Source organism: Anolis carolinensis, chromosome 2, assembly GCF_035594765.1.
Source record: "Anolis carolinensis isolate JA03-04 chromosome 2, rAnoCar3.1.pri, whole genome shotgun sequence".
In the NCBI taxonomy this organism is placed as follows: Eukaryota; Metazoa; Chordata; class Lepidosauria; order Squamata; family Dactyloidae; genus Anolis; species Anolis carolinensis.
This window is the reverse complement of record NC_085842.1, coordinates 133,231,624-133,254,765: the sequence shown is the minus strand read 5'-3', so window position 1 is coordinate 133,254,765 and position 23,142 is coordinate 133,231,624. Positions and strand designations below refer to the sequence as shown.

The following is a 23,142-nucleotide window of genomic DNA, read 5'->3' as shown; positions in this document are numbered from 1 at the left end:
TTAATCATAAGGAACATAAGAAATTGTAAACCATCACTGTCAACAAATACAGCGAAGACTGTAAATACATTGAAAATCTCAGATCTGAAATTATGCCTAATTAAATTTCAGCTATCAGTGTCAAATCTATCAATGTATCTATCTAGATACATTAAGCAATATTGCAAATTTAGATTAATTGGCAACTAACACACTACATCCACAATTATAAAAATCTATATATTCTTCTCATAGTATATATATACTGTATCTTATACATGTAATTAGATAATCTCAGCATATCCATACCAGCATCAAGTTTTATTAAATGATTCCAACACAGTAAAGGTCATTCTGAGAACATAACTATTTTGCAGATGGGGAAGGAGGAAGAGATCTAGTTTCACATTTGCTCACATTTCAGAAATTTCCCATATTTCTTCAAAGTAAATAAACCTGGCTATGAAATAGAGGTTTCTGCTATCTATCATTTACTTCTGCCCCTTGTAGATGAATAATTATGTGATTTCACCAAGTGAATAACACCCAACTTCTCCTTCCCCTGTAGAAAAACACAAGCAGTGACAGAAGTGGCAGGATTTGGCCCTGAGATGCAAACAATACAAAACAGGCTTCTGGAAATAACTCAGAAAAACCAAATTTCTCAGGGAAGTAATTCAACGGAACAAGGAGAATGAAAGTATTATGTGGTTTAATTTGGACTCTTTCCCAAGGTGAGTTAAAACTGTAGCTCGGAGGTGGATTATACTTTGTAATAATTGACATCAGTTTGAGAAAGGGATGGTGAGAGGCATGTTGGCAAGTGTCTTTGAGCTCAACATGCACATTTCTTTTTTACTTTTGACTTTCCTCTGACTAATATCTTGAAAGCAAATCATGAGCAGAAATCTGAAAGAATGAGAACTGTGTTGTAGGTGGATCGCAAAAGTAAAAAACTGGACCTTCTCAGTTCATGCTGCCCTATTTGAGAAATTCCCTCCCAAGAGATATTGTATTGATGATTTTCAGGCAGTTGATATGCATTTGTTCAATATCTATTGTTTCAGATTTACTGCTTGGTTTTAATGTTGTCTGATTGTAATATCTTAATTTAATTTGGATGGACTGTTATCGTATCACAGAATGCCTGGGAAAGGATAATCAGAACAGTTAAAACAAATATTCCCCTGGATTTTCTCCCAGTTTACATCATCTTGTAATATAAACATGGACAAGTTATGCCAATTATGTATATGTATTTTTTCCTCATTCAGTTATGCAGATGCAAGAGCTAGCTGATTTGTTCCCCATATGCTGTCATCCTCAGCCTGCATGAACAATGAAACATTTGGATAGCACCAGATTGGGAAAGGCTGTTCCAACCATTATTTTTTCTTCCAATTGATTCACTGTGATATGGAATTTAGACTATAATTATATGAAGGAATAGCCTGGCAAGTATTATGCTAACCAAAATTAATATTCAGAGTTCCAGAATAAAGACTAGCCAGACATGAAGGCAAAAGACAGAGGCTTTTAATGCATACTGGCCAAGAATGGATGCATATGGGCTCCTGCCCAAAAGTACAAGCATAAGGGATACTCGCCAAGAAGGAAGAGTTTTCTGGAAGTGCTGGCATTCCAGGCCAGCAGGGGTCCAGGGTAGGGATGATGGGATTATGAAACCCAGGTTCCTTAGAACAATGGAGCTGATCTCTGTAATCCGGTTTGGGTTAGGCAAACAAAGGGAGGGTCTCAGGATGTCTGTTTTTGTTGTTGTTGTTTTTTTTCATGTCAGGAGCAACCGGAGTTGCTTCTGGAGTGAGAGAATTGGCCGTCTGCAGGGACGTTGCCCAGGGGACGCCCAGATGTTTTGATGTTTTACCATCCTTGTGGGAGGCTTCTCTCATGTCCCCGCATGGAGCTGGTGCTGATAGAGGGAGCTCATCTGCGCTCTCCCCGGGTGGGATTCGAACCTGTCAGCCTTCAGGTCAGCAACCCAACATTCAAGTCACAAGGCTTTTATCCCCTAGGCCACCAGAGGCTCCAGGATGTCTGTTGAGGTTGTTATTATAGTTGAGCTCTTAAGAAACTCTATCTATGGAATGATAGGCTTTTGTTAAACTTTTGCCTGAGACTGAGACATTCCTGACTGATAGCCCTGCCTTAAGTCAGGCAGTTCAGTTAGTTTCATATACTTAGTGCATTTAAGAATAAGGTAGAATAAAAGTATAGTTTGTACATTCTATAAATCTATGGAATAGATAGAGTATACAGAAAAAATATATGGGAAATCCTAAAAAGCAGATGTAAATATGGTACTAGCTGCTGTTTTTAATAACCAAGCTTTGGATGTTAATTCAGTGTCCATGTAAGACCTACACAATAAGTTTTTGTTTGAGGATTAACCCACCCTTAAGAGTTCAGGGAATTCCTCTCTGGGATCAGTGGAAGGTGTCTGACCTTGGCAGAAATAATATGCACATTTTGCTATAGTTGAACATATACAACCCTAATAAAAGATACATATACATAAAATGAGAAGGGGACCTTGGTGTTGCTGGCCTGTTTGTGGGATGACAAAGACTTTACAGAAAAAAGGAAGTATGCACTTTATTTCATTCTGCCTTACTGCCTTACAGAGTTTTGAGGGGTAGTCCTAAATGCGTCACACAGCCTCTCAATTTTGCTTGATGTGAAAATTCTTTTCCATTTCTTTTGATTTTCCATTTTTTTATTTTCCACAGTTTGCTGGGCATTGGAGGGTCCCCAAAGAGTCTCTGCACCTCACGGTAGCTCAATATCTCTGCAATGTAAATACACAAAAGAGGATAAAGAATATGTGAAGTTCTGGTGCAGAGAGCAAAGTCATCGATTCTGTTGTCACAGCCACCTTGTCCAAACAACGGGGTCAGAGGCAGAAGTTAAGGTGAACAAGACATCCATAAAAGATAACCATATCTTTCACGAATTCAGGGTGACAATAGAGAATGTCACTGAAGTAGATGCTGGGACATATCTTTGTGGGGTTGAGAGGTGGAACTACGACATCTCGCACCAGGTGGAGATTATCATTACTACAGGTAAACTGTAGAGAGAAAAGCCAATCACTTCCATAGGAAGCCTGTGCGTTGTGTTTCTTCAAGCTAGAAACAGGTCTGTGCTGTATTTGGGTATTGGTTATGTTCAGACTTCCAAATTCTAATTTTAAATGAAGAAATGTTTCTAGTTGTAGATGGATTTAAAGGTACAGGGTATAAATATTCTTAAGGTACCAGATCCGATCCGATCTTGAAAACGTACAGTTGGTCCTCTTTTGTATGTGGAAGGATAACTTCTGAAGAATACCAGTGCCATAGGCTATATTTCTATAAAAAAAACAATGACAAAAAAAACTTAAGAAATGTATGGGGTCGCCATGAGTTGACAGACAATTCAAAAGCATGCCGTGATAACCTTGGTGATGTCTCTGCATTTGAAGGGGAGGTGGACATCTAAGGGTCAATATAACATTTTGGCCAGCTGTGTGCCTAATAGAAACAAAGTAAATCAAAAGAAGTATGGAAGTGCCATCTTAGAAAAGACAGGAAAAATGGGAGCTGCTGAGTACAGGCATGCTATCTTTAAGAAGCTTTTATCAGTGTTATTGCAAATTCAGCAGAATGAGTGGGGAACCCTTGGGAACAGTTTGGCATCATAATATTAAAGGCCACACAGCATGGGTTTCTCACTTATGAAATAGTCTTTACTTTTATTTCCTGATATTTTTGTAGTTGACTTATTACCATCATCTTGAGGACAATTTGGGCCCACTCTGAAATATTTTAAAAATTCAATCAATAAGGAAATGTGAATGCACTTCATAATTCCTAGATCAAGATTTGACAGTACAATTTCTTCTCTACAGCTTCTTTGTCCCCTTTTTCAGTCCTTGTTAGAAACAGAGAACAAGAAACAAATCACTCAAGTGGATCTACTATAGCTCCTGAAAGGTACAATCTCTACCTGCACCCCTTATGTTCCCAGAATGATTTCAAAAGTAGCCTTTGAATAGGATTGGATGGTAAACATAATGTGATCCCATAATTAAGAATATAAAGATAGTTAATGATGTACAGGAGTGTTTTAAAAGCAAGGCACAATGTAAACAATGCCAACAAGGAGTGAAAATAGGAGAAGTCTAAAGAAACCAGGTTCTTTTGTTATGTCAGTAGAAAAAGGAATAATAATGAAACGATCGGGCCTCTGCATGGAGAGCATGGTTAAATGCTAACAGGGAATAGGGAAAAGCAAAATTACTCAACACCTTCTTTGCCTCAGTCTTATCCCAAAAGGAAATTGGTGTTCAACCTGAGCAACATGGAGTGAACAAGGGAATAGGGGAAATGCAACCCAAATAGGTAAAGAAGTAGTCAAGGAACATGTAGCTATCTAAATGAATTCAAGTCTCCAGGGCCAGATTAACTACATTCAGAAGTACTGGAGGAATTAAAAGGTAAAGGTAAAGGGTTTCCCCTGATGTTAAGTCCAGTCATGTCTGACTCTGGGTGTTGGTGCTCATCTCCATTTCTAAGCCGAAGAGCCAGCGTTGTCCGTAGACACCTCCAAGGTCATGTGGCTGGCATGACTGCATGGAGTGCCGTTACCTTCCCGCCGGAGCGGTACCTATTGATCTACTCACATTGGCATGTTTTCGAACTGCTAGGTTGGAAGAAGCTGCAGCTAACAGCAGGCACTCACTCCGCTCCCCGGGATTTGAACCTGTGACCTTTCGCTCTGCAAGTTCAGCAGCTCAGCGCTTTAACACACTTCGCCACCGAGGCGAAGTAATTTCAGAACCACTGGCAATAAACTTTGAATATTCCTTGAGAACAGGAGATGTCCCAGCAGATTGGAGGAGGGCAAATTTTGTTGCTATCTTCAAGAAGGGGGAAAAAGAGGACCCAAACAATCAATTCAGCCTAACATCTATACCAGGAAAGATTTTGGAAATCACTTAGGCAGCTTCTACACTACTATATAAAATCCAGATTACTACATTTACTGAAATCTAATGGTCACCTCCATTAAGGAGAGTGAACGTCAGTGGTTTCTGTTGCTGCTGTCGCACGTGTGATGAAATCCTTAGTGGACAACAAGTTGAACATGAGTCAACATGTGATGCAGAAGATTTAAAAAGCCAATTGAATTTTGGGCTGCATCAAAAGGGATATAGTGTCTAGATCGAGGGAAGTCATTGTGCCTCTCTATTCTGCTCTATCCTGGAATACTGTGTCCAATTCTGGGCACCACAATTCAAGAAAGATATTGACAAGCTGGAAGTTGTCCAGAGGACAGCAACTAAAATGATCAAAGGCCTGGAGACTATGCCCTATGAGGAGTGCCTTAAAGAGCTGGGTATGTTTAGCTTGCAGAAGAAGTTGAGAGGAGACATGATAACTATGTTTAAATATTTAAAATGATGTCATAAAGAAGAGTGAACGTGCTTGTTTCTGATGCCCTGGAGTCTAGGACTTGGAGTAATGCATTCAAATGACAGGAAAAGAGATTCTACCTGAACTTTAGGAAGAACTTCCTGACTGTCAGAGCTGTTCAACAGTGGAACTCTCTGTGTGGTGAAGGCTCCTTCTTTGGGGGCTCTTAAACAGAGACAAGATGGCCATCTGTAGGGGGTGCTTTGATTGTGCTTTTCCTTAATGGCAGGGGGTTGGACTAGATGGCCCATGTGGTCTCTTCCAATTCTATTATTCTATAAGTCTAATGCCAACTAGTGGCTTGTGTTTGTGCTTGTAGTCTACTTCTGCTTTCTCCACATGGGCACTCTTCAGTTATTCTGAGCTACAATAGTCAGCATGGGAATTGTAGCTCATTGCTTGTGTTGGCTGGAGATGATGGGTGCTCTTGTCTAGCACAGATAGAAAAGTCTGGGTTTAAGAGTGTTCTGCTACTCTTAACCCCTCTGCCATCCTCATCCCAAAATAGTAGTACATATTCAGTCATTCATGTACTTGCTCATCCTATTCTAACCTGTTTTTATATCACTAGGGTAAGAGTCCCAAAGATAGTTAAATAAGTGTAAGGTACATTTCTGTATGCATGATGTGCTTGCCATTATGAAGTTCAGCAAACAAACTAATGAAACATGTACTTTCTTAGTATCCAGTCCAGCAATACTGATTTCCTGTTCACTGTCATCTTGAAAATTCCCATTTGTCTGATCATGATTGCTGCTGTAGTTTGGGTAAACATATGGTACAAAAAAGGAAGATGCCCCAGAACCAAGACACAGCAAAATGAGAAGAGCAACTTCAAGTAGTCACATCAAAAGGTAACTAGCAACTTCTTTTCACTCATTTCCTTTACTCTCAGACCTCCCCATACGATACAGGACAATAGCTGCTGGGAGGCCAACCAGGCATTAATAGACACTGTAGGCCATATGTGAAAAGCCCATTTATTCTCATATATCTCTATGGTATCTCAAAAGAACATGTGATAAGATGGCATAAAATTAGGTACCTGTGTTTCGTCTTTCAACACATCTCAAACGTAAGCCTTTAAAAAATTGTTCTAAACAGTCAGCTCTTTTGTGACATATATTTAAGACTCCAAAGAAGATGCATTCAGCCTCTACAAATTGACCATCCTTTATACAGATTTCTGAGATCAAAATTGTCCACAAGAGTAGCTGACATTGCAACCCCTTTGTTTTCTAATGGTTCAATTTAAATAAATATTGTTTCATTGACAAAACTTTTAAAACTATTCTATACAATTACCTTTAGGCTCTGCATTTTGCATATAGACTTGGGTCCCATTATGAATGTAAATGCAAATACAAGTATACCAAAATTCGGGGGAGGGGGGGAATCTGAAATACAAAGTACTTCTGGCCCCAAGCATTTCGAAAAAGGGATTCTCAACCTGTACAAGGTTTTCCAATTTGCTAGCCAGGCTACTTACACTAGGAATCAAAGATAATCACATTACTATAAAAGAAAATAGCCCATCTCTGTATAAGGGCAATTTTTTTTTACCTACAATAGCAGGTGTTTGATCATTCTTGTGGGGAAGGGTTATCTTTCTGTTATCATCAGTTTGAAGGTTGATATGCTGTCTCTCAGATTATCCTCTTCAAGAAAATCTCTGCATGCTCTGAAATCCAAGACTCTTCAAATAGTGACTTTGTTGGTTTTGGTTTAAATTTCATCAGGTTGTTTTCCTCACCCCTCCCCCTTGATAAATTCATTTTTTGAAATATTTTGATATTTTTTATTTATTTTGTTTCAAAGGAGGAATTTCCTAGTAACTTTCCCTATATGAAGAATTGCACAGTTGCAAACCTATTGTTTTTTAAATACATTGTGAACATCTATTTTGCATTTCTGAGCAACAAATCTAAAAGCACTTTCCCCCTTTTTTACCTAAAGCTAAGCTGGAGGAAAAAGTCCTTGGCAAATATAACCTAGAAATTCCCCAAGTGGTTAAACAGACTGCAATGTGCAAAGCAATGCATCCTGACTATGAACATTAGAGCATTAATTCTTTAGGGAGGGAGATTTTATAAGGAAGGTGATCCCCTAATAGGGAAAATTATTTTCCTTCCCAGATCCATAGTATTCTGATCTGTTTGTCTGCAACAGATAGTTTATGCAGTTCAGCATACAGCTTGGCTTGGCACAGTTAGGGATCCTAACATTGCATCAGTTCTTGAACTATTATCCTGACTCAAGCTAGCTCATACCCATACCAATCATGCAAGACAGGACTGACAGATCTGGCCCATTCAAAATCTTTAGTATTTGTATCAGTAGTATAACCTTGGCAATATATACTTGCCAACCTTTTGTATGCGTCGGACAGGGTGGAAAACTTGTGGCCCTCCAGATGTTTTTGGACTACAGCTACCTTCATCTTCCGTGAGGTTTGATTGGAGTTCAACAACATTGGTCAGGCCAACATTTCCTCCTCTGTTATCTATATATATAAAAGGGTGAGGCATCAGGGCGGGAGTCAAAACAACAAAACTACAGGCCCCCCAACCTCGAAATTGGACAATACAACCCATCATCCACGGCTCTAGGTTGATACAACAAAAAGAAAAGAAAAATAAAGTCCTAATTAGAGGGAATAATTGTTTTTATCCAATTGCTGCCAGTTACAAGGCTAAGTTCCGCCCAGTTGGTCTCCTAGCAGACTACTCAGCCCAGGGGACAGGCACAAGAGTTTGGAGAGACTCCTAAGGGCCATCCAGCCCAACCCTTTCTACTATGCAGCAGGACACAATCCAAGCATTCACAACACATGGACAACGTATAAATACTATACAATACTACACAGGGACATAAACCCCCTCTATCCTCACCACTTTCACAGTACACAAACAACCAAATGCATACTAAACATAAAGACAGCCATACAACAGACATTCAATACCACCACTACCTCAACCATTTCTCACCAACACCACCAGACAACGCCACAGCAACGCGTGGCCGGGCACAGCTAGTGATTCTATATAAAAAGATTCACATTGTTTGTCAAAATGTGTGAAAGAGCCTGGATGTTTTGCAAGCAAGACACCGACAAGGTATCTCTGATATCATTAACTATAGCTAGATTGTTTATTTGAATAATAATAGAATGAATAGCACGATAAGAGTGGCGAACCCCTTATGTAGGATCTCTTGTCAAACTTTCTTTTTCTACAAAGATTATTCTTAGAATAAGTACAACACACATTCCAAGACAATTAAGAAGGATCTAGCTAAATGCTCAATTCACATGTTACCTTTTTAATAATGAGTATATTCTTGGTAATCATTTTCTTTCTTTTTCATTTAATGTACTATCTTGTTTTTGCCTAGGAGTGAACAATGGCATGAACACTACCTTCCACTTCCACTCATAGAAGTTGGTTAACTGCAGATGGACACAACTGTACCACTCATTGGCCACTGGATAAAAGCTTTCACTTACCGCTATAACAAATGTGATCAAACTGAGTTCATTTGGGAAGAAAGCCAAGCTTCAGTGGTTCCCAGCCTGTGATCTGTGGACTACCAGTGGTCCCCAAAAATTAAAATATGGTCTGCAGCCTCACCGTTACTACACAATTGTAACGAGAGCGACTGGTCTCGCGAAACCCTCTTATGGTACCAAGGCAAGGGGGTGTCGGGAGCAGAGAGGCTGACAACAACTAGCCCTCAGACTGCTGCTTCTCCTCCTCCCTCCCCCTTAGCGGAGCCGTTCTATGTGGCGTCTGGAAGTGGAGGCACCTTGGTGTTTTTGTTTGTAGGCCTGTTCCTTGGATTATTTGGGATGCTGATTCAAAACATTGCATTGGCTAGACCACATTAGCTCTAGATTATTAAATATGGTTTTCTGTGGGTGAGCAGATGGCAACTACTGGATGGCATATGTTCTGTATCAGAAACTAGAGCTGATGTGGTCTATCCAATGCAATTTTCTGAATCAGCACCCCAATTAACTAAACCAAATCTAAAGTTGATCAAAAAGTGATTAGTAATCCTTTTGGTACTAATGTTGGAGAGTGGTCCCTGGTCAAAGTGGCCCCTGGTAAAAAAAAAAAAAAAAAGGTTGGGAGCCCCTGACTTAAACAAAGCTGGGCAATGACACACCTATGTTTAGAAGAGTTTAAATTATAATACTAATGAAATTCATGAAAGAGGAATGCTTTTCTGTGTGAATATTTGTTCCTGTATGCCTTCAAGTTGTTTCTGGCCTGTGGCAATCTTAATAATAATAATAAAACTTTATTTATACCTCCCCATGGTGACTCAGGGTGGTTAAAGGCTTTCTTATCTGTTTAAAATAAGTTTGTTTTTGCCTTCCTCTGAACATGCATAAGTAGTTTGCAGTCAGTTAATTCAGCAAGAGATGAGGAGAGGGAAGGCTAGAAGTTTGCCCTTTCCAGTAGGCTCAGGCAAAAACAAATTGATTCAGTATCTGTCAGTTTCTCAATAGCTTTTGCTTTCCTCACCACACTCTGATGTTGCTGGGCCACATGAGTTCCAGTTTTCATTTGTGAAATGTGGCATGGTGTGATGCTCACAAGTATCTTAGCTGCCTCCATCTATCATTTAATGGGGAATAACCAAGCAGGCAGAAAACCTAGCATGGTTCACATCAGTATATGGGTATATGATAGGATTATAGTATTGATGCTAAAATAATAATAATAAAAAAGAAACAGGAAATATCAACACCTTCCTGTTGCAAATGTGTGGAGATATAAAGTTAACAATTTTGTGCTTTTGGGATTCAAGAATTATTTATAATTACCACACTTGGCTTCAACAGCCAGAAAATAATCCCCAGCTGAGTAGCACTGACAGCTTCCCCTTTCCTAGCAATGCACACGGGGCACCTCCAAAGGGGCGAGTGCTCGCTGGAGGGACAAGCCTCATCCCTACGGTGAGCACTCGGTTTAGGGGAGCCCCATGAGCGTTGCTGCCTAGCAACATGCACGGGGCACCTCCAAAGGGCCTGGCACATCGGATAATACGGTAGGTCGGATAACCGGAAGTCATTTAACCGAAACTCTACTGTACAGTGCATTTAAGTCAAGTATACTCACAGTTCTCTCCCCGAAGAGTTCATCAATTTTCAGTTGTTTAGAAGCCTTATGGTGTGTTGTTGACTCAGGGCTTGTCCTATTGCATTTTCTGTTCCCCATTTCAAGGAGAGGAAGTAGGAAAAACAAAAATACCGGAGCCCATCACGTCCTATTGTGCCAATACCATCTTTTCTTCTAGCGACTTGAATAGTGGGAAACTTTGATTTCTCTTCAGGTCATTTATTGTTTATTCACAAGTCAACCCTGATATTAATCAGCAAACATTGTTTCACCTGAAACAGTCACTTTCTATGCTAATGAGCTCCCATAGACAGAAAGGAGTGATGCAGATACATAAGGCAGACTCAAGAATTCTTCCAATAAAAGGCTTTATTACATTTCCCACTGCACTGTACACCAATCACAAACTAAATTTTAAGCAATGAATGCATTTTGAACCAATAAGACTGTGAATCATAATTTGTACCAATCACAGCAATATCTATTATTTTCAAATATCTATAAAATGTCAATGTCTGTAAAGATGGGTCATGTCGGATCTGAGAGAATTCCCCTGACATCCTTCCTTGGCCAGCAGGAGAAATAAAGCAATTCCTGACTCTACCCTCCACCCCATGTGTCTTCACTGGAATCAATCACGACTTGTCACAGGGATGAAAGAATACTTTTTCTATTTAAACTCTTAAACTCTTTAAAGAATATAGATTAGCATCTCCAAGTGGAGATTCACTCACTCACTCTCATGCCTGCTCACACTCAGCTGCATGATGGTCCATGCCTGAAAGGTGGGCAGGAGTGCAGGCAAGTAAGTGAGTGAATGAATGAAGTGCCTTTGCTGAAAGGGGGTGGACAGGAGAGCAGAGGTATTCCATATATATATATATATATATATATATATATATATATATATATATATATGGAAAAGAATTAGCTAAATTTTACTGTGGTGAATTAGTCTTCCTCAGCTGACTACATGCTTTTACCGTTGTCTGCCAACAAAACATTGGGGCAATGAATCAACAATGTGACTATTTTATATGATAACAGCAAATGCTGATTTTTGGATTAAAAATGGGGATGTGACTATTACGCAATGAAAGATGGTAAATACGTACATTTTAATTCATTGCTACTTAGAAACATTTTGGTTATTCTTGAGTGCAGAACATTATAGCTGCAAAACCTTTGCAGCAATCTGGAGTCAGCCTACCCCTTCCTATGGAGAAGAAGCAATAACAGTATATTGTCGAAGGCTTTCATGGCTGGAATCACTGGGTTGCTGAGAGTCTTTCGGGCTGGAACATGGCCATACAGCTTCTGGAACATGGCCATACAGTCCAAAAGACTTACAGAAACCCAGCTATAGCAGGGTCTTGTTTCCATAATTTGCTCTTACATAATTTTCACATCTTTGTTCCAAGGAGCAAAAGGAATAAAATGGCCACATGCTGCTTGGGGAATTCTGGAAACTATAGTTTCCTCTCCAAATAATTTTGTCAAGTTCTACTTTTTAGTGTGCATCCTCATCTTTCTCATTGTTAAGCTATTATTGCCAGTCACAAAACTTCTGTCCGAAATTGCCCTGCAATTAAAACCAATCTCCCTTCTCCTGAGATAATTTACAATTTGTTTACAACTTTGAAGTGTCTAAAAGCAATGAGAAAGAGCAAGAGGAAGTGATGAAAGAACCTTCAGAAAGAAGAAGCAGCAAAAAAGTGTTTGCTTATCAGCATCATAGCAACAACATCTGCCGGATGATGCCACCAAGCATAGCTGCTGATTGTCCCCAAGTGAGCTTTCTTCAAAGGAAAAAAAAGGAGTGGAAAGGGAGAAGCTGCTTGTTTTAGATAATGGCTTTGTTGTCTTTGATGGGTTCACTCTTCCTCCTTCCTGGTAGGTTTGTTTCAATGCCAATAATCTCTGTCGGAAAATAGTTTGTTGGTTAACCTAAACTGCTAAAATATGCTCAGTCTGCAAATGACAATAAAATAATAGCTTCTGAACATAATAAATGTCACAAAGTTAATGTTTAACAAGTCTCAAGATTTTAAAGTTATTGTTGGGAAACAGATGTGAGACTGGGTATTGAAATCAATTGTTAAGTATTAGAAATGTTTGATTTTATAAGAGTTAAAAGCTTCAGTACATATCCTAGTAGACACTATGAGATATTCTTGGGTGACACTACAGGTTCTGGCAATTATATATTAGTGTTGAAGTGAGGATGGATTATGCTATGGTATCTGATAAATCTTAACATTGTTATTCTGCTAGTGGAGATGATGAAAGTTAATTTATAGCACTTTCCAAGTGTTAGAAGTGCTTCTCACATATTTCAATCATCCTTACAACAAACCTGCAAAATAGGCTTAGCAGCAGCTACTACTCCTGCAATATCTGTAACAATATCTGTGCTTCACCACTGCTGGGTGCCTTCAAATATTTTCTAACTTGAAGCAACCCAAAAGCGCCCTGGGGCCGAGAGTGTGTGACTTGCCCAGGGTCACCCAGTGAGTTTCCATGACCAACTGGGGAATTTAACCCTGGTCTCCAGCATCATAGTCAAATGCTGAAACCTTTACATTACTTCAATCCAACCCACCCAACTGAATCCCTGCATGTAGCAATGTTTACATCAGAATGAAGTGGTGTACATTAGTCTGCTTCTTTTTATATTTCAGGGTATTTCTGTGATCTGAATGGCCCAACAACTGTGTTTGCAGTTGTGGGTACCTCAGTATATGTAAACTGCACCTACGATCAAAAGTATGAAGCAAATGTGAAATATTGGTGCAGAAGAATGAACAGAGATTGTCCCATCATTGTTCAGACTTCAGGGTCAGAGAAACTGGAGAAAGTAGAGAGAATCTCCATTAGAGACAACCATGCATTACTCCAGTTCACTGTTACAATGGATAACCTAACCAGCATGGATACTGGAACCTACAACTGTGGGGTGAATGTGAATGGAGGCCCAAATCAATTAGCTCCTGTTGATGTGACAGGTAGGTGAGATGGTCACTGCTCTGTGAGGTGGATTCAAAATTCTTTAAATTAGGTATCTACATTTGCAATATGGCCTGCAAGACAGAAACACAATTTCTCAAATAAACCCAGGAAGCCATTATACATATGTTCAGGCCAACCTCTTCTCCCTGAAGGACAGGATGATGTCCTTTTACCTGATGGTATCATGGCGTAGTCACTGTCAACAGACATGCCAAGAGTAGCTAAACTAGATTCTTTAAGAAGAACATGTTCAAAGCTTAAAAGGGGTTGTCTTCTGTCAACTTGAAACTGGCCTGCCAAGGAAATAAAAGAAATCCTGTTGTGCCCAACTCAGATAAAACTCCACCCATGTAAAGGGTAATCCCTTTGAAGTATGATGTCATCATACTTCTGTGAGTAAAAAACTTCATAGTTTTGGGAGGTTAATTTAGAATCTTTATCCAGATAGCTCCTCCATGGTGTGCATGTGCATGTGTGAAAACAGATAGTTTGGAGGGGAAAATGAAAATCAGAGAAAGAAATGCAGGTTCAAAGCAATAAGTTTCGGCTTTCATTTGGTAAGTTCTTTATGTTTTTATCCCATTTGGCAAGTTCTTTATGTTTTTCTGATTTCCTCTGAAATGGGTATTTTGTGACTGGTCATGAAGTCAAATGTAGACTATGCACCGCTTTCAGGGTCCTGCCTGGCAAGCATTTATGCTAACATGCAAAAATTCAGATTAGAGAACTCAGTCACACCCAACCCTCCTTCGAATGGGAGCCTTCTCTCTGTGGAAGCAATTTGTATGACAACACCCATGGCCCTTTCCCAAAGTTCCAAAGAAGCCCACTGCAATTTTTGCATTGGCTTCAAAAGTTAGTGTCAAATCATATCACAATTTCCAAAGTTTCCTTGAAAATGTGTGAGCTCTTTTTAGATGATAAAGTAACAGTATCAAAGCCTGTGTGGAAGACAGAAATACTGTAACAGTATTTGCCCTATAACCCATTGTAGCTCACTGCACCTTTTCCCTATTAGCAGTGGCACCACAAGGAAATTCAGGCAAGGAAATTCAGGCAAGGAAATTCAGGAAGATAGATCACCATTGCTGTTCCACTGTCAACCTCCAGTGGGGAAGAAGGCTAAAGGGGTTTGTTCAGGGGAGGCTTGGGGCCCATTCCACTCCATAAAACAAACTTGGGAAACCGTCAGCCTTATACCTGACATCTTTTATTAGTGAGGATTAAAAGAAGATAAAACAGTTATAAACTCCCTCTCTCATGTGAAATGGAGAAATATCTAGATGTAGAGGTCAACTGCTTACAATCAAAATTAGGCAGGAGTCAGAAAATCTTTTCCTGGTCATGGACTAAAATAATTACAGTAGAGTCTCACTTATCCAACATAAACGGGCCGGCAGAATGTTGGATAAGTGAATATGTTGGATAATAAGGAGGCATTAAGGAAAAGCCTATTAAACATCAAATTAGGTTATGATTTTACAAATGAAGCACCGAAACATCATGTTAGATAACAACTTTGGCAGAAAAAGTAGTTCAATATGCAGTAATGCTATGTAGTAATTACTGTATTTATGAATTTAGCACCAAAATATCACGATATATTGAAAACATTGACTACAAAAATGCGTTGGATAAACCAGAACGTTGGATAAGCGAGTGTTGGATAACTGAGACTCTACTGTACTTAAAATAATTTTAAGACACACAGTTTCCCTATATGAGCATCTTTAAAAACATCTCTTAGAGTCATAGGTTGGTGGTGGTTGTATTGAAATTATGGTGCATCTTACAATCAATGGCACCTTACAATTGAAGAAATTACAATAGTGGACAATTACCAAGTTGAGTTTTTGTCTTTCTGGGGCTTACTGTGGACTATACTGATTTCACAACTTTGTTTCCTTTTCTTTTCTGCATCAGTAACCACCGAAAAATCAAATAGCCCTGAGTTCAAGCATGACTCCTTTCCCAGCCTGGATTCTAGTTCCATCAGGTGTGTAAGGATGTTTTTGCATTTTTTCATCAGCATCGATTACAGGATGTTCAGTTGTGAGCCACTCGCTCCCTTCTGATTTATCTATATAATTATAACAGCAAAAGAAGTGCAAAAGCTAAGGAGAGGAGCTGGAAAAAAGAATCAAAACTTCAAAATGAAAATAAAAATGACTCGATATTGATAAAGGGTATAAAAGCATACAATTATAGGTAGAAGCAATAAGATAAATGTTCTAAATTTTAGATTCTGTAATAACAAGTACTACAGATAAAGAGCTCGATTTTCACCATATCCCATTTACAGTACTCTTGGAAGCTAGAAATTGTCAGTCTTGGTTACTAATTGGATGAGTATAGGTGTGGGATACATTTCAGGGGGAGGAACTGGCAAAGATACCTCAGAGTATTCTTTGCCTATAAAAACCGTATGAGTTTCATGGAGTCACCACAAGTCAATAGCTTACTTGAAGACACACATTACACACCAGGATGATGATCACTGGGTTGCAACGGAAAGAGATCTAGGGAGACTATTCATCTCACAATAACACAACTGAAAACATGAGGCGCTTTAGATGAGTTTGGATAGCAACTCCCATCAACCTTAGCAAGCACAGATCATGATGAAAGATGATGGATCGGAAGTTCCATTACATCAAAAATGTCATCATTTCTCACTATTCTTTGCAATGCTAGAAATCACGATTAGCAGCCAATCAGCAACCAGTAGAAAGTTTCTGATTATCCCTGCATATGCACCTTCCATTGGCCCATAATCAGAGATACTTTGCATTGTGAAGGCATCAGATAAGGGAAGGAAAATTCACAGTAATATTTTAATTCCATGGGTCAGATATTGGGATCAGTAGAAAATGCTTCTTTATACACATACTATGCAGATCAATTTTCTTATTAGAAAACTGATAATAAAACATTGCTTTATTTTGCAGTAAAAATAATAATGTTGTGTTTTGTTTTGTTTTGTTGCAGTTACCTGGTTTATGTGTCTTTCATGGTGTCAATTGGCTTGAAAATGCCTATCCTCCTTTGTCTGGCCTTTGCAATGGGCTGGATGTATAGAAGGGACAGGCAGTCATCTGCTCAGGTTGTATCTGAGACGCCTTCATAAGAGCCCCAAGACCTCCAACTCTGCAGAGTTTATTTTGAACAGCACATCAAAACAAGTAGATACAAGAACTAAACATACAAAGTGGATTCCCTTTCACTCCTCTACTCACATTTTCATTCTGGAGAAAAAAAGAGGAAGGGGGAAGAGAAATTGACTAATAATAGTCTTATTAGTCAGAGACTGGCACGAAAGCTAGTGGAAGGGTTAAGTTTTCCCAGAACTATTCATCAGGCTAGCAATACAGAAAGCAAGGTATGCAGAAAGAAACAAAAAAAATCCCAATATTGGGCCAGATTTTGTGTCCTGGAAATGTGCAGTTTATACTCGGTCTCAAGATGGAGATAACAGGCAAATGAAACAGCGGTGGGCGTACATTTATCAGGGTATATATGGGAAACATTCAGGGATAGTGGGATATCATTGTGCAGTAATGTGTGTGAAAGAGAGATTGCCATTTTTATTACGATAATAAACTGAATAATAAATTGAATGTTAACTTGATGGGTGTGTAAATAACCCAAAGGACCAGATCCTGTCTGAACTTGGAAGCTAAACAGTACCTGCACTGGTTCTTGGCTGGAAGATGACAAAAAAATACCAGATGCTGTAGTCAGGAATACTCTGGAAGAAAGATAATTCTAGTTCTTCCCCTGACAATTAAAAAAGCAGATGCTGGGTCTAGTCTCTATTTGGTCAAACTAATATTTAACTCACTAGGACAAAAAGAGTTCATTTTTGTTCTTCCAATGTGAGGGAGGTAGAAGGAAGCATAGGTTACACGGCTACCAAATGGCCCTTAAATTTGACAGTGGACTCTATACCATGGGGGGGGGGGGGGAGAGGATCATATTGCCATGGTGTTTAGTTCTGTAGAGTTGCAAGGCACATAGTGCCATTTGTCATTACTTATCACATGTTCTTTCTTGCCTTTTCTCTCAAAATAATTCATTTTCAGATTTATCACACTAGCAAATGCAATCCTTACTCCTCTCCATTTTTTGAAAGAAGAAAAACTTGGAGAAAAAACTCTGGAGATCTGTTTTCCCCCACCTCCCATCCTGCTGTTCAGCAGTAGTACAGAGGCACAGGTTTAAAGAGAAAACACTTTAGAAATACTGGGCTTCTCAATACTCTCCATTGCAGAAGTCCAAGAAGCTAGCAGTACAGAAAAAACAAAGATATTTTGAAATGTTGGTATTTCAAATTATTTCAATAATTTTTAAAAAATGACCATCCCAGGGTCATGAAGCAGGATTTTGGGAGATAAATATCACTGTTTGGTAGAGAGCCACCCACAAGAACACCCCTTACTCCCTGTCACTAAAGCGATCCAACCTGGGAAAATTTAGCATCTCCTATCCCTTGTGTTTTTGAGTGTTTTCTCCATACATATCCAGGTTACTGAGGCCAGAAGTCAATCTCTGACCATCTTCTCCTCCCTCACTTTCTTTGGACTGATTCAGCCATTTCCCTAATGAAGCATGGCAGAGCTGATGGGAAATTCCCCTGCATTGTGGAAAGAGTTCCCTCATAAATTGTACCCTCCATGGATTCTGTTTAGAAAGGGGGGGTCTGGAAGCAAGAATAATACAACCTTATAGCAGACATGGAAGAAAAAGCCTTTGAAAATATGACTGGTCTGGAGATAGGCACAAGGATATAAATCTTTGCTTCCATTATTCAAGCATGCAAGAATAAAAAATAAAAACATTTTGTTTGTGCTAGCATTTTGCAACTTTTCCAATAGTTTTTCATTTTGTAATTTTTTTTCTTAAAATACAAAATAGGTATTTATTTGGTTTAGTTAAAACCTCTGTACAAGCTAGGCAGGTTCACGTCTGATTAGCACTTGGAATTTTAATTTTAATTTTGTGTGTGTGTTTCAGGAGTGACTTGAGAAACTGCAATTCACTTCTGGTGTGAGAGAATTGGCTGTCTGCAAGGACTATGCCCAGGGGACGCCCAGATGTTTTGATGTTTTTACCATCCTTGTGTTGGCCCCATTTTAGGAGGCAATCCCTGGCAGTGAGACCAGGGAGAAGCCTGTTGGCAGAAACCCAGGCAAGTGATTTGCCTGAGCTGCCCATTTTGAGTTAGTCCCTGCTATGGCGAGCATACAGATTAGGCCCAATTGAAATTAGCCAGCAAGCAAGGAGAGAAGGTGATTTTCAGCTAAGGAAGATTTTATTATCTGCAGTGAAGATGCTAGCTAGTGATACATTCACAAAGTAGATAGCATACAGAATACAGTTCCATAGCCTTTTTTATACATAGGCTGCAGCCAAGCCTCTAATTCTGACCAGTCACAGAAAGGGGCTTGGCTCACTGGCCAGCATGGGCTGGGAACAAGGGATGATTAAGTGTCGATAAATGGGATTCCTTTTACTAAACAGGAAAAATAACAAAGTGATTGAGGGCATTTTCTGACCCTACCCAGGAATGCTACTGTCTTATGAGATGAACATAGCATGGCCCATTAAGAGGGCTGGCCTAGCGATTCCAGACCCCAGAGAAACAAAACATAATATATTAATACAATCATGCAAAAATGACAGAGGATGGGTTTTGGCTGTAGAAATGCTGATTTCCTTCTGATGCGAGAGGCCCCGTTCATCAAAGGCACAGGTGGTAAAATTGCTTTTTCCCCAAGGGTGGAGAGAGGTGATTTCCCCCGCCTGAATAGAAGTATTGTGTTGCAATGTCCAGGTAAAGTCCAACAATATAGATGAAACTGGGAACTTGATGAGGAAGTCCCCAGCTTACTTTCTTTTCCCCAGGCTATACAATTGTGTGGGAGACAAGACATCTTTGGGTTCAGGAACAAGGTTTCCCCCAAAGGGAAGGAATGGGGATCTCAGGAGCATAAAACATTAGGTTAACACAACATATAGGCAAAATAGGAACACATAGGGAAAAAATGGAGCGTTTAGGGCAAATTATATACATGAGTGACATTTTTCCAAAGTACCTTTAACAAGCCAGGCTTCCCAGAGGAAAAAGGGGAAGGAAGGCAGGCAGAGTGGAAGAAAAGGAGGAAAGGAAAAAAATGAGGAAGAAAGAAAAAGGGGAAGGGAAGGAAAAGAGGGAGGAAAGGAGAAAGTAAGGAAAAGAAGGAGGAAGAAAGGAAGGAAAGGAGGGGAAAGGAGGAAGAAAAAAGAGAAAAAAAGGAGACTTCAGTGACTGGGGACTTAGCCCAGGTAAATTAGACATCCCAAGGACCCAGGGCTGGTTTTCTCATGCAACACTTGTGAGAGGCCAAGGGAGCTCATCTGAGTTCTCCCCAGGTTGGATTTGAACTGGCAACCTTCAAGTCAGCAACCTGACCTTCAAGTCATCAGTCCTGCCAGCACAACGGTTTAATCCACTGCGCCACGGGGGCTCCTAGCACTTGGATGGGAGACAATGAACAAATATCAGGTGCGGTATTCAGAGGAAGAAACTGACAAAAACTCTTGAGTGTTTCTTGCTTAAGAAAATCCTATGAAATTAATGGGGGTCACCATTCATAGACAGGCAACTTGAAGGCACATATACAGTAGAGTCTCACTTATCCAAGCCTCGCTTATCCAAGCTTCTGGATTATCCAAGCCATTTTTGTAGTCAATGTTTTCAATATATCATGATATTTTGGTGCTAAATTCATAAATACAGTAATTACAACATAACATTACTGCATATTGAATTACTTTCTCTGTCAAATTTGTTGTAAAACATGATGTTTTGGTGCTTAATTTGTAAAATCATAACCTAATTTGAAGTTTAATAGGCTTTTCCTTAATCCCTCTTTATTATCCAAGATATTCGCTTATCCAAGTTTAGCTTGAATAAGTGACTCTACTGTATTAGACACCCTTTAATTGATGGGAAAACCAAGGAAGCCACCCATCAAGTGTTTGTTTTTGATCATGAGTCCGCAGTGTACCAACAGTCACCATAATCATGGCATTTACACCATAGCATCTTCAGTTGCCTATGGCTAACAACAATGTGTTGTATTTAGCAACAGCTTTAAGTTTAAATATAAGCCTCCACATAGAGTTAGCCCTACAATTATTCAGGTTGAGATAGTTCCTTCATCAAAGGGTAGCAAAAGGAATACACAAAGCAGGCCCCCACATTAACCTGCCAAAACATATCTTCAGGAAAAGGTTATCTCTTGGTCCTGCCAATATCACAGTCTTCTTTGGGAGGACATGAGAGAGTGAGCCCTCTCCGTGGCTGCTCCCATCCTCTGAACACTCTTCCATGGGAGGCTAGGCTGGCCCCCTCCCTGCTGTCCTTTCACTGGCAGGCAAAGACCTTCCTGTTTAAGCTGCCTTCCAATATGTGCGGGGAGAGTTAAATACTCTATTGAGGATATTGTATTCATCCTTTTAAAATGTTAAATGTTCACTTTCCCCATGCAGTTAAGGCTTGATGTACAAAGGTATGAACCCTGAACCCTTCATCATTTCACGTATACAAGCAGTCCCTGAATTACAAACATCCGATTTACAAACAACAGGAAGTGAGAGAAATCTAAGCCTTGGAAGGGAAATCTACTCCTGGAAGAGCTATCATGGGGGAAAGGTGCCTCCACTGAAGCTTTCTCACCAGTCCTTGTCTCCACAACAAGCCACAGAATGTGAGGTGACATCTCCTGAACAGGGACACAGACAGCAAAGCAAACGCCTACACTTAAAAAACATACCTATTACATACAAATGCAACTTAAGAACAAACCTGTAGAACCTATCTTGTTTGTAACTTGGGGATTGCCTGTTTTATAAAGTAAGATCAATTGATTCAATAACTCCCAAGGAGAAGGATTACCGTATATACTCGAGTATAAACTGACTTGAATATAAGCCGAGGCACCTAATTTTACCACAAAAAACTGGGAAAATTTATTGACCCAAGTATAAGCTGAGGGTGGGAAATGCAGCAGCTACTGGTAAATTTCAAAATAAAAATAGATACCAATAAAATTACATTAATTGAGACATCAGTAGGTTAAATATTTTGGAATATTTACCATATTTCAAAGAAAATCAGTAAACTAGCTCTATAAGCGGAAAAGTAGGGTCAAGCTTATCTTCGAGTATATACGGTAGTCCCTTAGAAGACGCTGCTCAGCAATGGCACTGTCTATTCACAGTGATGGGATTGCATGCTACCGTGAGGCTAAATTGATGGCAGCAGTGTTGCTAAACAGGATCTCCCATGTGAGATGTGCTAAACAGCTAAACCTGCTAAACAGCTACCAGGCAGCAGCTATAGTGGATGGGTGACAACAGCAGAAGATCGCTCAGAAATAACTGCAGTGGCACCATAGTCAAGGTTTCTTAGTATGGTACAGTAAGAGGCATAGTAAACTCCTTTTGGATGTCTTTTGCCAAAAACACCCTCCATATGATGGGATAGTCTAAATCGAAACAAGAATCAGTAGCAGCGTGGAGGAGATGAGATGCACACTGCCCCCGCAGAACAGCTGCACTCCACAGCCTTATGAACAATTGGCTCAGATTTGGCAAGGTGCACATTTACACCAAGCTAAAGATACGCAGAGAGCATCATTCTACTGGCAGAAAATAGTAAACGCTTTTATATAGCAAAGGCTTTGCAAAATGCAGACAGATTTACAGTTGAATGTGAAGAAAACAGCAACAGCATCAATGCTTCAAAATGGCAGGAATGTTATTGTCTTAATGTGTTGAAGTACGACTCTGACTGAATTGACACTGCATTGAGCTGCATTATATGGGTCTGGGTAAAGGTAAAGGTTTCCCCCTGACATCAAGTCCAGTCATGACTGACTCTAGGGGGTGGTGCTCATCTCCATTTCTAAGCCGAAGAGCCGGCATTGTCTATAGACGCCTCCAAGGTCATGTGGCTGGCATGACTGCATGAAGCACTGTTACCTTCCCACCAGAGCAGTACCTATTGATCTACTCACATTTGCATGTTTTCAAACTGCTAGGTTGTCAGAAGCTGGGGCTAACAGCGGGAGCTCACCCCGCTCCCCAGATTCGAACTGCCAACCTTTCGGACACCAAGTTCAGCAGCTCAGCAGTTTAATCCGCTGTGCCACCAGGGGCTCCTTATATCAGTCTACAGTGACCGTATAATGTAGATTCAAATGGCATTATATGGCAGTGTACTTCCCTCCTCTGTCAGTGTTCACCTTTCTCTCCAGTTAAGGATGTTGGCTTTGACTAGTTCTGTTCACTAGTCAGCAAACCCAAAACACTCACACATATACTAGCAGAGGCAGTTTCTAATACATCTTCCATATTGTGACAATTTTCCCCTGCCTTTAATCTGATTCCACTAACTCTGAAAAATATTGTGCATAGAAAAAAACAACAGGATTTCAACAACAGTCAGACTTCAGTTTCCTGCACTGCCTATGACATTAAGAAGGAAGTTGAATTGCCAAATCTCCCAG

The 23,142-nt window shown here is 39.8% G+C and overlaps 2 protein-coding genes and 1 long non-coding RNA gene across 3 annotated transcripts; 2 read left to right on the top strand and 1 right to left on the bottom strand.

Annotated features, from left to right (window-relative positions):
• The first annotated feature begins 531 nt into the window (after nt 1-531).
• On the top strand, nt 532-9,770 carry LOC100567382 (CMRF35-like molecule 5). The gene is made up of 5 exons (XM_003217226.4): nt 532-713; nt 2,727-3,062; nt 3,887-3,971; nt 6,136-6,307; nt 8,847-9,770. The coding sequence occupies exons 1-4, from the start codon at nt 674-676 to the stop codon at nt 6,293-6,295; spliced, it is 621 nt and encodes a 206-aa protein (XP_003217274.2). The 5' UTR covers nt 532-673; the 3' UTR covers nt 6,296-6,307; nt 8,847-9,770.
• On the bottom strand, nt 2,575-10,668 carry LOC103277836 (uncharacterized). Its single transcript, XR_505709.3, has 3 exons — nt 10,580-10,668; nt 7,823-7,956; nt 2,575-2,785 (listed from the first exon to the last, which is right to left on the bottom strand). It is a non-coding gene; the product is annotated as an uncharacterized LOC103277836 (long non-coding RNA).
• A 996-nt stretch (nt 10,669-11,664) lies between these two features.
• Nucleotides 11,665-17,205, top strand: LOC100567574 (CMRF35-like molecule 1). Its single transcript, XM_016991360.2, has 4 exons — nt 11,665-12,472; nt 13,261-13,584; nt 15,512-15,584; nt 16,577-17,205. The coding sequence occupies exons 1-4, from the start codon at nt 12,430-12,432 to the stop codon at nt 16,713-16,715; spliced, it is 579 nt and encodes a 192-aa protein (XP_016846849.1). The 5' UTR covers nt 11,665-12,429; the 3' UTR covers nt 16,716-17,205.
• Nucleotides 17,206-23,142: the final 5,937 nt, after the last annotated feature.

What these genes read in the sequence shown, in the direction of transcription:
- LOC100567574 (XM_016991360.2), top strand. Translation starts at nt 12,430, where the DNA reads ATGGCTTTGTTGTCTTTGATGGGTTCACTCTTCCTCCTTCCTG. An exon ending in TTCACTCTTCCTCCTTCCTG is followed by an intron (nt 12,473 to 13,260) that starts GTAGGTTTGTTT and finishes TTTATATTTCAG; the next exon opens with GGTATTTCTGTGATCTGAAT. An exon ending in CTGGATTCTAGTTCCATCAG is followed by an intron (nt 15,585 to 16,576) that starts GTGTGTAAGGAT and finishes GTTTTGTTGCAG; the next exon opens with TTACCTGGTTTATGTGTCTT.
- LOC100567382 (XM_003217226.4), top strand. Translation starts at nt 674, where the DNA reads ATGAAAGTATTATGTGGTTTAATTTGGACTCTTTCCCAAG. An exon ending in AATTTGGACTCTTTCCCAAG is followed by an intron (nt 714 to 2,726) that starts GTGAGTTAAAAC and finishes TATTTTCCACAG; the next exon opens with TTTGCTGGGCATTGGAGGGT. An exon ending in TCTACTATAGCTCCTGAAAG is followed by an intron (nt 3,972 to 6,135) that starts GTACAATCTCTA and finishes GTACTTTCTTAG; the next exon opens with TATCCAGTCCAGCAATACTG.